Source organism: Poromitra crassiceps (assembly GCF_964638095.1).
Source record: "Poromitra crassiceps genome assembly, chromosome: 23".
NCBI lineage: Eukaryota > Metazoa > Chordata > Actinopteri > Beryciformes > Melamphaidae > Poromitra > Poromitra crassiceps.
The window spans coordinates 14380432-14393943 of NC_139639.1; the positions used below are offsets into that span (position 1 = coordinate 14380432).

Below are 13512 nucleotides of genomic sequence, written 5' to 3' on the forward strand. Positions count from 1 at the left end.
GGGTAGGATTAGTGGCTAGAGGGATATGGGTGGTTTTGGAGGCGGGGATGCCGCATAGTCTAAAAAGTTTGCGCTTGTTCTGGGTGGAGACTGGCTTGACCGCATTCTTCTTTAGAGCAGAACAGGATTCCTGCGGGTACGGTGGAGAGGCACTCAAATAAAGAGGTCAACATGAGGCACTTCTGCAAATGACAGGGCATGGTGCCACAAGATAGCAACAAGAGGCTTATGGTGTGAAAACTGTGTTCCTCCTGCAGGGGTTTGCTGCTTGCTGCCTAGAAAGCAAAAGAGGCTGGACTCTGTCCCGAGTGGAGATGCTGTCACAAAAGCATGGCTCAGATAAGCATCAACTGGGCCACGACACAAAAGCATAAGAGTGAGCACAATAGATGCCCCTCCTGTGCCATTTGAGTGAGATTATGTCGAGAATGGGTGTAGGCAGGTGGATTCGGTGTCCAGAAGAGGTGATTGTGTTCATCTTTGTACATTTTCTGAGCTTGTGAACCAGAATTGGTTGCCACAAGATCAGAACATGTGCTTAATCTGGTTACCAGATGATGTCCGGCTACGGCCAGTGTTTCCCCAGTGTGGGGTCTGGGGGGGGGGGGGGGGGGGTCCTCCCCCAGAATTGTTTTCAGCAGTGTCATTTCCTGTGTTGTGCCACTGCCAAGGACCTGTGTGTGTGTGTGTGTGTGTGTGTGTGTGTGTGTGTGTGTGTGTGTGTTTGTGTGTGTGTGTGGGTGGGGGGGGGGTTGCAGTACTGAGAAAGACCACAAGAGGGCACTATAACAGCGCTTTACAGTCCACAGACATGACCAGCAGCTGGCAAACGAGAATGTGCATTTTTTTCAGATAAATGCCACATAACACAAAGGCAACATACGAACAGGTGTAATTTATTAAAGTTATTTTGATAAAGACGTTGTTTATCTGTAACAGTAGCAAAAACTGTGGGCTCGTCCGGGATTTGAACCCGGGACCTCTCGCACCCAAAGCGAGAATCATACCCCTAGACCAACGAGCCGCTTGCAAAAGGAAATGGAGACTGGGAAAATAAACTTTGTAATACGAAATACTTGGAATATAGCACGAAGTTGGCGTCTTTAAATACGTCAGCAAAGTGAAACATGTGTGTCAAGAAGAATTTGCTGCCACGCATCGTGACGCATATCACCTGGGCTCCCTCCTCACCAATGCACCCTTTTCACCAGGGCCAGGAGAGTGGGAGAGTCCTGACACTTTTAGATTTTTTATTAAAGTGTGTGGAAACCCATGACCAAAATAGCCACAGGGCTACATTCTGTCACTGTATTTATGGATGGTATTATGGTGAAAAGAAATGATTGCCCTTTTTGCTGGGGACCCCATGGATGGAACCCCCTCAAGGACCCCTGGGGGTCCCCAGACCCCACGATTGAGAACCACTGTTTTAAGCAGCTAAGCACCTAGCCAGCTGCTTGGTCTGTTGAAGAAGTGCACTTACCAGGCTGCTGAGGACCGGATTCTTTTGTAGCTACTTGTCAATGGGGAGATTAATGGGGAATAAACTCCACATTGGCAATGAAAACGAGATAACGGAGGATACTGCTAATACCGCAGTGCATTGTGGTCCGTGCTAAGGAAGCTGCTCCGGAATCTGAAGAATTTGAGGTGTCCGTGTCCGCCGCACAAAGTCTACGGTTCATCCCCAAGCCAGTGTATCTGCACCTCTCTCATTAGGCAGTCTGTAAGGTAACAAAATATATTTCAGTAATACGTAGCCAATTAAGTTGTGCGAGTCGTGTTTTGTTCACTAACATCCTGCGAGAGAAGCCGCTCAGCTAACGTTAACTTAGTGGTTAAGGCTAACGTTAGCTTGCCTTTAGCTTTTACCTCAGTCAAATCGCTTTGATTTGAGTTCGCTTGATATTCTTAACGCTTTGCAGGAGCAGCCATTCACAACAGAGCTTTTCATAGCAGGAATTAGCATCCGTGCATTCGACATTAGATGATCTCACTCGATGCAGTGAGTTAATTTGAACTCCCATTCCAACACCAATCACTCGTCGACTCTCAGGGGCGTGACGTTAACTAACAAAACTCTGATTCAGATTGTTAGGATTCTAAGATAAGTTAGCTTGAATGCATTTCCAATGCAGAATTTCTAACGTTACTTCACGCTACTTTTCTGACCAATCAACAAAGTAAAGCGTTACTGTAGCCTCTAGCCTGGCCAACTAACTTCTGACGTTTTTTTTTTAGATTATTAGATAATGACTAATGTTATACACTATAACTAAAATCCCAGTCTGAATGAGGTGGCCCTATGTTTTGGCATAAACATGCCAGACAGCTTATTTTCATTTTGCATTAAAGTCACTGACCGAGAAAACAGCTACACCTGCTAGCTAAGTATTGTATTAATCAATGCTAACTGACAAGACTTTGGGATGGGTAACATAACATAAGACAGCTCGTATCTTCAAATCAAAAGATATGCAGTTGTAATCTGCCCATGCAACTGGCAGGAAAGGAGTGTATTTTTTTAGTGGTGACACACACACAGCTCTCACAAACCATTCTGAGCACAAACCAGACTTCCTGTCTCTCACAGACACACAGGCCTCTCGTCCTACTCTGGGTTAGCTCCATTTTATAAAAGATATGCAGAGTGCGTTGTGAAGATGCAATAGCTTGTTGAAGAGCTCTGTGGAAGTGTGTCAGAGTGTGTAATCAAATCTTTCCTGTTTCAGGTTTAAAGAGCAGAAACAATGTCTCAGGCAGACAAACTGAAGGTAAGCCCCAGAGAACAACTAGATGGATATTTTCCATCTGATCTGATGCATGTAATACAGTAATGCCAGATTTCTTTTTCTGTTTCAGTCTTTTTGTGTAATAGCTCAGAAGTGATATGAGACAGCAAAAGTTTGTCTGTTCAATCTGGCCTGTTTTGACTTCATTGTAGGGACTCAACTAAAGATTTTGATTTGCTATTAATTTCTCTATAGAACATTTTGTACAATCTTGCATTTCTCCCTATATTTCCTGTATTTTAGTCTTGTTCTTAACACATCCTCCATAGAGAGTGCTACAGAGAAATACCACTCTGTCAATGCTGGGCCATTCAGACTGATGCTTCGTGCTGATCTTCTTCACCGTGACTCATGTTGCGTCGCAGCCTGAGTTGAAAGGCCTGAAGGCGGAACGTGAACCCACTGCTTTCCCAGGCGTATCGTCACACTGCTCTGCTGAGTGCAGGGGGAAGGGAGGCTTTGTCAGCCATATTAAACGGCATAGCCAAACACCAGCTAACTGACAGCAAAATGTCCATTTGATTTGAATTTTACACTGCCTTTCGTTGTGGGTATCGCAAGTATTGGCCCACCCAGTAGCCTCTTTACCAATCTGAACAGTCTTCTCCTTACATGTAGTAAAGTAAAGGGTCATAAACATTGGAATGATGGCAGGGCGGATGGTCTTTAGCAAATAGACAGCAGATCAAGTCCCCTGAACATAATGATGAGCTGTTGGTGAACAGATGTCTTCTTGAGGTTTCTGCTCCAGCAGTGATAGCTGGCTGTCAAGTTTCTGCTATTATGCAAACCAAAACCTTCAACTTAAAACAGGCCTAAATTAAGGTTCGTCATCTGACGAGTTCCAGCCAAAGTGTTTGTTATGCACAAAGCGATATTCTCTCATTTGAATTTGAAGACTTATTACTGACTTGTATCGCTTTGTTCTGTTTATTCCAGCAGGGGCAGTTCACCAACCCCGAGACCCCGGGGTACGTTGGTTTTGCCAACCTGCCGAATCAGGTTCATCGCAAGTCGGTCAAGAAGGGCTTTGAGTTCACCCTCATGGTCGTTGGTGAGTGTGCTGCTGCTGCTGTCACACTTCTTCTGACATTCTCTCATACTTCATCCTTTTTTCGCGTCATTGCAGGTTATTAAAAAAAAATAAAAAAATAAAATATATTACCGTAATTATATTTAGCGTGGGAAATCAACATGAATCTCAGTGATGACACGGCTCAAGAGCCCCTCTCAGACTGTAAGCACTTTAGGAATGTCAGTCACAGCTAGAGTAAACATGAACACTTGAGGAATGCATTTAGTTTTTTGTCTCTTGGATGGAAAGAGTAATTTATCCGAGTGTCAAAGAGGAAATGAGAGATTTTCTCTCAGTGCGTGGTTATGGTACAGTATGTTGTCCTAGATATCGTGAAGACACACACGAGTGTTATGATTCTTTCACCTTCACGACTTGCTTATGAGATTTATAACTAGCTGTTGATTATTCATAAACCTTGAGATGTTTGAGTGAGTTGATCACTTGCTCGTCTTGTAGGCTTCTTTTTTCCTAATTTCATTTGACATTTTTACAACATATTGTCTTCTGTGCAAAACCGCCATAAGTCCTTTTTGTTTGTATATCGTAGAGTTGAGTAAGCAAAGTGTGCTTTCTTTGAGCCTGTATTGCATAGTGCATATCTGTGTGTTTCTGAAGGCTTTTTGATCAGAAGATAAGGCCCATGTCTCATTTTAGTGTACTTGTTCAGCTGGTGTCAACACACAAACACACACGCACACACACACACACACACACACACACACACGACCCCTGCCTCTCTATATGGGGGAGGGTAGAGGCCCTCTTGTCCAGTGCTCATCTCTTGGCTTTAAAATATAAATAGTGAGGAATGTGGCCTATGGGCCTTGGGGGTTTGATTCACAGTGGACTTGGGCTGCCTCTCCTGGGAGAATACTTATGGGGTGTTTGTTTAACCTTCTATGCAGTGTTTCCTTTACATTTATTTAGACGTGCACAGCTGGATAGTTGTCCCCACACAGTTAGAAAAAAAAGTGTATGAAATCAAAATTCATCATCACGACCCCCCCAGAGACATTTGTTTTGACAGGAAACACTATGAACTATGAACTATGAACTATGAACTTTTCAACCTGTGATCCACATGAAACATCAGTTCTGACTAATGCCTGTATGCACAAACCAGATTTAGTACTACACTAATGCATTCTTCCATGTTGCATGAGGCCTGATGTCGGTCACAAGGAGCCATGATGTTTCCTGCAGTACAGAGAGGATCTCCTCTGTTCTATATTTGGAGCCTAAATTGGAAAGTGGGAGTTTTGCTTTGGTAGAGACAAAGATCATACTGAACCCTGAACTATCTCTTTGTTTTGTTTGTTGTTTTGGGGCGGGTTAGGCTTGGGAGGATAGATGAGGAATCCCCCTAACCCAGGCATGTCCAAAGTCTGGCCAGGAGGCCAATTATGGCCCGCGGACCGATTTTACGCGGCCCTCGGCTTGTTTCTCAAAGTATACTATGTGGCCCTCCGCACACAGTGTTGGTCAAGCAAGTGCAATTTGTGTTTTTTTCCGTTCACCTAACGATGACAGCGCTATCATACAGTTTGTAGACAAGCACCAAGTAGGAACTACGCAGGTGGAACTAATGTTTTCAAATGGTAAACAAAATCCTTAGAGTACAATTGTATTGTATGTGATTTTTTTTATAACCCATATGATGCTAGAAGCATCTGGCCCCCTGGTATTTTCACATGATCTAATCTGGCCCCCATTCCAAAAAGTTTGGACACCCCTGCCCTAACCAGACAATGATTAGGATGATGATGGCCATTTATTGTCTCCTCTGTCAATAGGTGAGTCTGGACTTGGAAAATCCACTCTGATCAACAGCCTCTTCCTCACTGACCTGTACCCTGAGAGAGTCATCCCAGGAGCGGCAGGTAAAATGCACGTGCATGCACGCACTGGTGCACAAACACACAGACATGCACAAGCTCTGGCCCTGTTTCTTGGAGTTTGTTATGCACTAGTTCTGTCTCTGATTTTATAATCCTTGTTTTTATCTTTTTTTTTGTACCATGACTTGACTCACACAAACACACAAGTGCAAACTTTACTCAAACTGTTCTTAGTTGTGCCATTCAGTTAAATTCCATGCAGATTATTCCTAACCTAAAGAGCCAGTGACCTAAACGCCCAACCCAGTATCTCTCTAATTTTCTCACTGCTTTGTTTTTATTTGCTCTGTTCCTCGTCTGTTGACAGAGAAGATAGAACGGACGGTTCAGATCGAGGCATCTACGGTGGAAATCGAGGAGCGAGGAGTGAAGCTCCGCCTTACTGTGGTTGACACGCCAGGATACGGAGACGCCATCAACAGCCAGGACTGGTATGAAATATTTTTAGGCTTTCTGGTGATGAAGTAAAGAGGTATTTTTCAAGGGAGCATCATTTACATAATGTTAATCCTGTGATGGACAGTAATGGTCCACTAATTTTGAACAGTTTAGTTTAAGTTTGCGAATTTGACACATATTCTTTCTGGTTACAGTAAACTGTGATGTGCGTGTGTTTTTTCCTCCTCCAGTTTCAGCACCATTATCAGCTACATCGACGACCAGTTTGAGCGCTACCTCCACGATGAGAGTGGCCTGAATCGTAGACACATCGTAGACAACAGAGTTCACTGCTGCTTCTATTTTATCTCCCCGCTGGGCCATGGGTGAGTCCAGAGGCAGACGCTTGCACACGCAGAACGCTTCAGTTGATCAAAGTTGCAGTCAAGTTCCCCTATGTTTCACTATTAAACATGACGTCCCATCTCCTCTCCTGTCACTGCCAGCCTGAAGCCCCTGGATGTCCAGTTCATGAAGGCCATCCACAATAAGGTCAATGTGGTCCCCGTCATCGCCAAAGCTGACACGCTCACCCTCAGGGAGAGGGAGAGGCTCAAGCGCAGGGTGAGGACAATCGACTGGATCATTGTGCAGCATTTAAAGTTATTTTATTTATTTTAGTCAGATTGGTTTTTTAGCCTTTTTAATGTGTTCTTTATTTTCGGGATTGGGTCCTGTTTCAAATGTCTTTTTATATTGCTTTTGTTAAAACTGTTTTAACATCTTAAATGGTTTTTTTTAATAGTCTATAGGTGGAAGTAGTTTTATGTTTCTTTATTGTTATGTCTGTTTTTATGTCGGTCTGAGTCGTCTGTCCGAGACCAAGGACCACAATGGAAACAAGTCCTCGGACTTTATTGTGTTTTTATCCTTGATGGTGATGTATGAGTGGCCTTTATATTTTTGTGTATGATGTGCTTTACTTTTGTCATTCATCGAATAAATCAATCAATCAATCAAATCTATTCCAATGACTGAGATGAAAGCAGCTGTTATCATTCATAACTGCTATTGCCATATACCATGTTGAGGTCTTCTGTTAAAAATGAGAGACCAAAAGACAGACAAACCCCAGCGAAGACATGCAGTGTCATGGATGGCAGACTTGTCAAATTATTGGTTTCATTAAAAGAAGTGTCTTTCTTAAAGGTCATCAAGCCAATGTGCTTTTCTCTCCCACCAAGGATTTCCGTCAAGTTATTTCAGTCTGAAGTCCCATGCAAACAGGCTATAATAGATTCTTATTCATGTATGTAAAGCCAAATGACCTGTGTTTGGTCCTTTAGGTTCTCGATGAGATTGATGAACATGGCATCAAGATCTACCACCTCCCTGATGCCGAGTCCGATGAGGACGAGGACTTCAAAGAGCAGACCAGGATCCTCAAGGTAAACCCTCCCTTCTGCTGCCAAAAGCTTTTCACCACTGAATCCATTCCAACTAAAGTCAACATAAGTTGATATTATTTTACCCCCGAGATGGAAGACTTATCAAGAGAGCTTATCATTATAATTGTCATAATTATCTATGTGGGTGATTGAACTATGACGAGCATCCTTTTTGTACCACTGCTTTTCTCCAGGCTAGCATTCCGTTTGCAGTGGTAGGATCCAACCAGCAGATTGAGGCGAAGGGGAAGAAGGTGAGGGGTCGCCTGTACCCCTGGGGAGTTGTGGAGGTGGAGAACCCAGAACACAACGACTTCCTCAAGCTGCGCACCATGCTGATGTGAGTGGTTCACCAGAAGCTTCATACTCAGAGTTCTCCTTCATCTTGCCAAGACTTAAAGAAAGAAGACACAGAGAGAGCTAACAGACGTGCAGGCACACGCTTAAAACGTGCCGATGTATTCCAGTTTAGCTAGAAACTGTGTTGAGAGAAATGGCAACAAAACAAGTGTGGCCACCTTGCTGAAATATTTGAGAGACATGCGTTTCCCAACATGCTACACTGAGCGCTAGACAAAGAACCTTATGTCAGGGGGTGGCTAATTCATCCCACCAAAGCAGGGTGGAGAGGAGATAAAAAATATTTTGCTTAGCACAAAGCTAGCAATCTTTGTTGGACTAGATTAGCAATAGAAAAAAAACATGTCTGTCGCTTGGTTGTAGTGCATACAATTACACAGACATGCATGACCCATATTCCAGATATTACATAAGTTTATTTATTGCAGTATTATGTTGTGTGTCACGTTTGTCAAGTTAGCCAGTTATGTACCTCAGTTTCTTTGTGTTTTGCCAGTTTATCCTGTTAGTTGTGTGCAGACGTATGTTTCCAAAATGCCACAGTCCACGTGTCCATCAAAACCTTGATGCAGAGTAACATAATAGCAGCTCTTCTGCTCTGTTGTGATTCAATATTCAATATTTACCTGCACCTTTGGGCACTGGGCAGTTGACGTTTCTCTCTGCGGGATGCACTTTGACAGGTGGTGTGCTGTAGCCTGGGTAAACCCAGCCTCCACGTGACCTGCTCTCAGTCACTACAGTCTGTCTGAGAGTAGTGTGAGTGTAGTGACTGAGAGCAGGTCACGTGGAGGCTGGGTTTACCCAGGCTAGGTGTGCTGTACATGTATGGCTTGCTGCTATTCAAAGCAATGCCCTCTGTGTTGTTTATGCCTGTGATTGCATGACATAATGTACAGCAACTTTATCAAGCATCGATTCATTCACATCCCCGCCAGCAGCAATCCACAGATGCCCGTTTAACTCTGTCAAACACTGATTGATTGTTGCTGTCTTTACACTGTGAGAGTATTGATTGATTCCACAAACCCTCTCCCCCTCTCCTCCCCCCCTCCTCCCCCCCCCAGCACCCACATGCAGGATCTGCAGGAAGTGACCCAGGACCTTCACTATGAGAACTTCCGCTCGGAACGCCTCAAACGCGGCGGCAGGTTGTCCTCCCATGGTTACGTTCTGCCTCTGTCTCCTGCGTACGTACTTGTCTGTCAGCCTGCTTTTCTGCACCTCCCCCCCCCCGCCTCAAACAGAAGACCTCCCATAAAGTACTATAGCATTATTTATAAATCCACCAAAGGGACCATAGCCGGACACGCACACAGCTGGAAAAAGTAACGGTTACAGCTGTAATGTAAGCCAGCTACAGTCACAACAGTTTTTTTAAACAAACTCTGAAGGAATATAAATCTAAAGGGATGATGTTCCCCCAGTCAAGCTGAAACTGGTAGCAGAAAATTGTTTGTATTATTTTCGTTCCGTTATTGATCCATATTATGTTATTTAACTAGTACAGTTCTATAGTACAGTAGCTCTAACTCGTCATTTTGCACGTTTACTGTACACAAATTGGCCCTGGTGGTAGTGAGTTAGAACTGAACCGTATTATGGGGCTGTTATGGTTTAACATGGTTAGTAGCTAGTTGGACGGCATGTGTAGTTTGAGAAACTTTAGAGATTGTACATGGGATTACTATGTATACTATGTACGTGTCATTTCACCTAGTGTGGGTATATCATCATTTAACCTTCAATGTAGACCAACAAGAATTCTTGTAGACTTTCCTCTAAAGCCAACCCAGGATAAGGGCGTGGTTTTACTGTCTTCCCATTGCCTCGCCATCTGTCCAGTGATGGCTGTCTGGTCTTGATTTGTCCAATCCCGTGAGTGGACTGTTGGAGGTACCGTTTTTCTGCGGGGGAGGTATCACTTCCCTTGGCTCTTGCACTTGTCGCTTTTCTCTTGAATCTTGCCTCTGGAGCTTGCTACTTTCACCTCTTTCTAGTAATTTGTTCTAGACTCCCACTTTTCTCCTGTGAGCTTTCAAAGAAAAACTTCACTAACCCACTGACTCCCTTTTCACTCTCTATATGTCGCTTTTTCATGTCTGCTTGATGTTATTTGAAATGGCACCACATGCGCTTTCCAACACGCACGCACGCATACATGCATTGTATGTACAGTATGTTTGGGTTCTTACTCTACCCTATTTCTCTGCTGATTTCTCTGCTGATTTTGTTATCAAGATGCTTTATAAATTGTTGTCCCACAATGTGATTTTACACTGTATGAAATCTCTGATCAGTGATCACACATCCAATTATGAACTTACTCATTTGTGATTATTAGTTATTTACCAGTACATTCTGTAGAGCTGTTGGATGTTGATTCTGTGGCCCCTAACTCTACCTGTCATTGCTCCAGGAAGGGACCAGAGCCGGAGGAAATGGACAAGGATATAATCTTGCAGGAGAAGGAGGCTGAGGTGAGATATTTCAGCTGTTACTATTTCCTTATTTAGAGGGCATTCCTTTCCCTTAGATGCACCTATTTTGCTCTGATGCTGTTCAGCATCATAAAACTCCTAAAACATCTTAAAACACTGTCGTACCGGTCTCAATTTCAAAATTGTGCACATGTAAACATTAACGATACTGTACATTCGCAAGACATTCGATGCAATGAATTCAGAGCTTCAATGGCAATGTACCTACTGGTATGTATGTTCTCTGTCTTACTCTGGTAAAGATAATTAAATGGTTCATTTATATTCAAACAGTCCAAATTGGTAAGTGGAACAGTTAATGATAACACTGTTGGCTACAATTAAGTTTAAGGGAGATCTTGATAAATTCCACAAAATTGCCAATCTAACATGACCTCAAAATCTTGGTTGTGTATCTAAGCATAAATGGATGTTCTTGTTGTAAGTGCAGTTGTACCCATGTCATCCCTGTACAGTTGAGACGAATGCAGGAGATGATTGCCAAGATGCAGGCCCAGATGCAGAAGCAGGGAGAAGGAGAGGATGTGTGAAACCCCCGTGTGGTGAGCAGGAACCTACACGCACACGCACACGCACACACAAACACAACACTCACTCTGACACAAACATGGCACATCACAGTCACACTGCACTATTTACACCTGAACCATTGTTCACACAATTTCTGCTTTTGCAACTTGAATACACACATGAGGTTTCAGAGGTCTGGCTTGATTTCGAGAAGATGTGATGGTATCATGTCTTGTCCTTCCTTCTTCCTCTCCTCTCAGGGATTTGAGCCACAGCTTGAGTTGGACCAGAGACGGCCGATGGCAGAACACGAGCGAAAGCTAGAGAAGGATACTGGTCATTGACTCTTTCGGCTTGCCACTATCTTAGTTACGTTTATTTCACTCCTATTTGGGATTTGGAGTTCTTTTTTATACATATAAATATATATATATTCAAACAGTATTATGTTTATATATTTACACACGGTTCTCTCTCTCTCTCTAAAATTCCATATTTTTATTCTTTTTATTGAATTGACAGTTATTCAAATGAAGTAAAATGACCCAAAGCCACTGGGATGTTGTTTTTTTCTTTGTTTATTTTCTCTTTTTTTTGTTGCTATTAAATAAAGCCAAAGTCTTGCTGCTGCTCCTCAGTGCTGTTGTTTATGGCGCTCCTTTTGGCCCCACAACCAACGCAGATAATGTGCTAACTGTTGTTCTGGGAGAGCGCTCAAATGGGAGTCAACTACTGTACTGTGAAAAGTTAGCAGCTCTTGCGTTTTTTTTCGCCCCAAGAGCAAAAATGGCTAAGCCCATTTTTATCAGTTATATGCCAATGTTTGAAGATTCCTTTTGTGAAAAGATAACATTTTCAGAGAAGATCCTCTGGCTTGGTGAAAACACAAGCTTCCCTTTAACTTGTGAGGGTCCATCCTCTTCAGTGTTATTCTTATCCCACTTGTCTGCATGCAACGCTTGACCCCGTCTGAATTGCCAATGTGCAGTAAACCAATTCCAAGTGAATTTCCCCCCCAAAAGCCGTCTTAGGATCAGCTTCCACCTCTTCCTTTCCTAACCTCATCCATTAATGCAGCTCCCAGATCAGTGTCAGTAAGGACAGATCCATCCTACTTCTGTTGGACTTCCTCCGATTTGATGACAGATGCACACTGTGACCTGTGACCTCCTACAGTCTTCCTGTAGACCTGAGAAATGAAGGACAGACACACCAGGGTGTTTCTGAATAACTCTAGGGTGCTTTTAGTCAACAAGCTGTATTTTCTCCCTGTGTCCCCCTACATTGTACAGTGAATCGGTGTTGAGTGTCCTAACATGTTGAATTCAAATGTGGTATTGAGTATAACAGGTCAACAAGTAGATCTACTGTATTCCTCCCCAGTTTTGTGAAGTTGCATGACAGTATGTTCTGTGGAGGGCAGATGTATCCATACAATTCTGTCGTATCCCAGGAACCATAAGCTATTTTGCGCTTCCATGTTTCATTGACATAAGTCATAACTCTCATGCAAGGGGTCTGGGCAAGAGATTTTGAGAATTATAAACTTTTGGCTGTCCCAACGGCTAAGTACTTTGTGGTATCCATAACTACAGAGGAGGTTAAGGGTGATCTGATGGGGTCAATGTAGCAACATCTCCCTCACCAGCCAAAAAGTTCTTAACATTCCTCTTTGTGCTGTTTTATCCAATAACGTACCACATAAATTTATTGATGCATATCTTGTAATAAACATTTTTATTAAACTTGCAGTCTTCTGTGACTTAAGCCTTTTTTAATTTCTCCTTGTCCAAGTAATTGCAAGAAGCATATATCTACCGTACCTAGAGTAACAACATGGAAGGTAGGTATATTGTCAATCTGTTTTATGTGGAAAATATATACCGTAAATTCCGGACTATAAGCTGCACCTTTTTTCCCGTTTTTTGGGCATTTTTGGCCCCTGCGGCTTATATAACGGTGCGGCTTATCTATGGATTTTTTCCAAAAAAAAAAAAAAAAATCTCTCTTTTTTAGCACTCTTTCTAACTATAAATCCACTTCTGTTTTAATTTCCTCTCTTGCCCTCTTTTCACCACACTGTATGACACTGTGTGCACTGTAAATAACAACACAGGTGGTGTTGTGTTATGTTGTTTTGTTGAAATGTTAATAAATGGGAGCATTACATATGGTAATTAAACATTAAAACACACACAAAAAAAAAAAAAATACCATTAAAACACCTGCGGCTTATAGTCCGGTGCGGCTTATATAAGAAAAAAATAGTCAACTTTGAAGGTGCGGCTTATACACCGGTGCGCCTTATAGTCCGGAATTTACGGTACACAAATTGAAATAGATGCTGGACTAGATTTATGATTTACTCTTGCTGTATTTGACCGATAACTCTCAATCATGAGAGACTAGTAGAAAGGTTTAATAAACGAATGAATAAATAGACAAATTAAGTTTGGCATATGACGCTCACTCCTCTTGGGATGAGAGGAGGGCATCAGTGAAGTGTAGGAGAGACATGTCTTGAGCTGATTGGATACTGGGAATATG

The 13512-nt window shown here is 42.7% G+C and overlaps 1 protein-coding gene across 1 annotated transcript; it reads left to right on the forward strand.

Moving 5' to 3' along the window:
* Positions 1-1614: 1614 nt before the first annotated feature.
* Positions 1615-12716, forward strand: septin2 (septin 2). Its single transcript, XM_083659307.1, has 13 exons — positions 1615-1731; positions 2733-2774; positions 3732-3846; positions 5664-5750; positions 6076-6199; positions 6398-6532; positions 6653-6770; positions 7493-7594; positions 7789-7934; positions 9022-9105; positions 10374-10434; positions 10911-10997; positions 11226-12716. The coding sequence occupies exons 2-12, from the start codon at positions 2751-2753 to the stop codon at positions 10983-10985; spliced, it is 1071 nt and encodes a 356-aa protein (XP_083515433.1). The 5' UTR covers positions 1615-1731; positions 2733-2750; the 3' UTR covers positions 10986-10997; positions 11226-12716.
* Positions 12717-13512: the final 796 nt, after the last annotated feature.

Excerpts from the sequence above, each read along its gene's own strand:
- septin2 (XM_083659307.1), top strand. The coding sequence starts at position 2,751 with ATGTCTCAGGCAGACAAACTGAAG. Across the intron at positions 6,200-6,397 it reads GCCATCAACAGCCAGGACTG|TTTCAGCACCATTATCAGCT; the intron begins GTATGAAATATT and ends TTCCTCCTCCAG. Across the intron at positions 10,435-10,910 it reads TGCAGGAGAAGGAGGCTGAG|TTGAGACGAATGCAGGAGAT; the intron begins GTGAGATATTTC and ends ATCCCTGTACAG.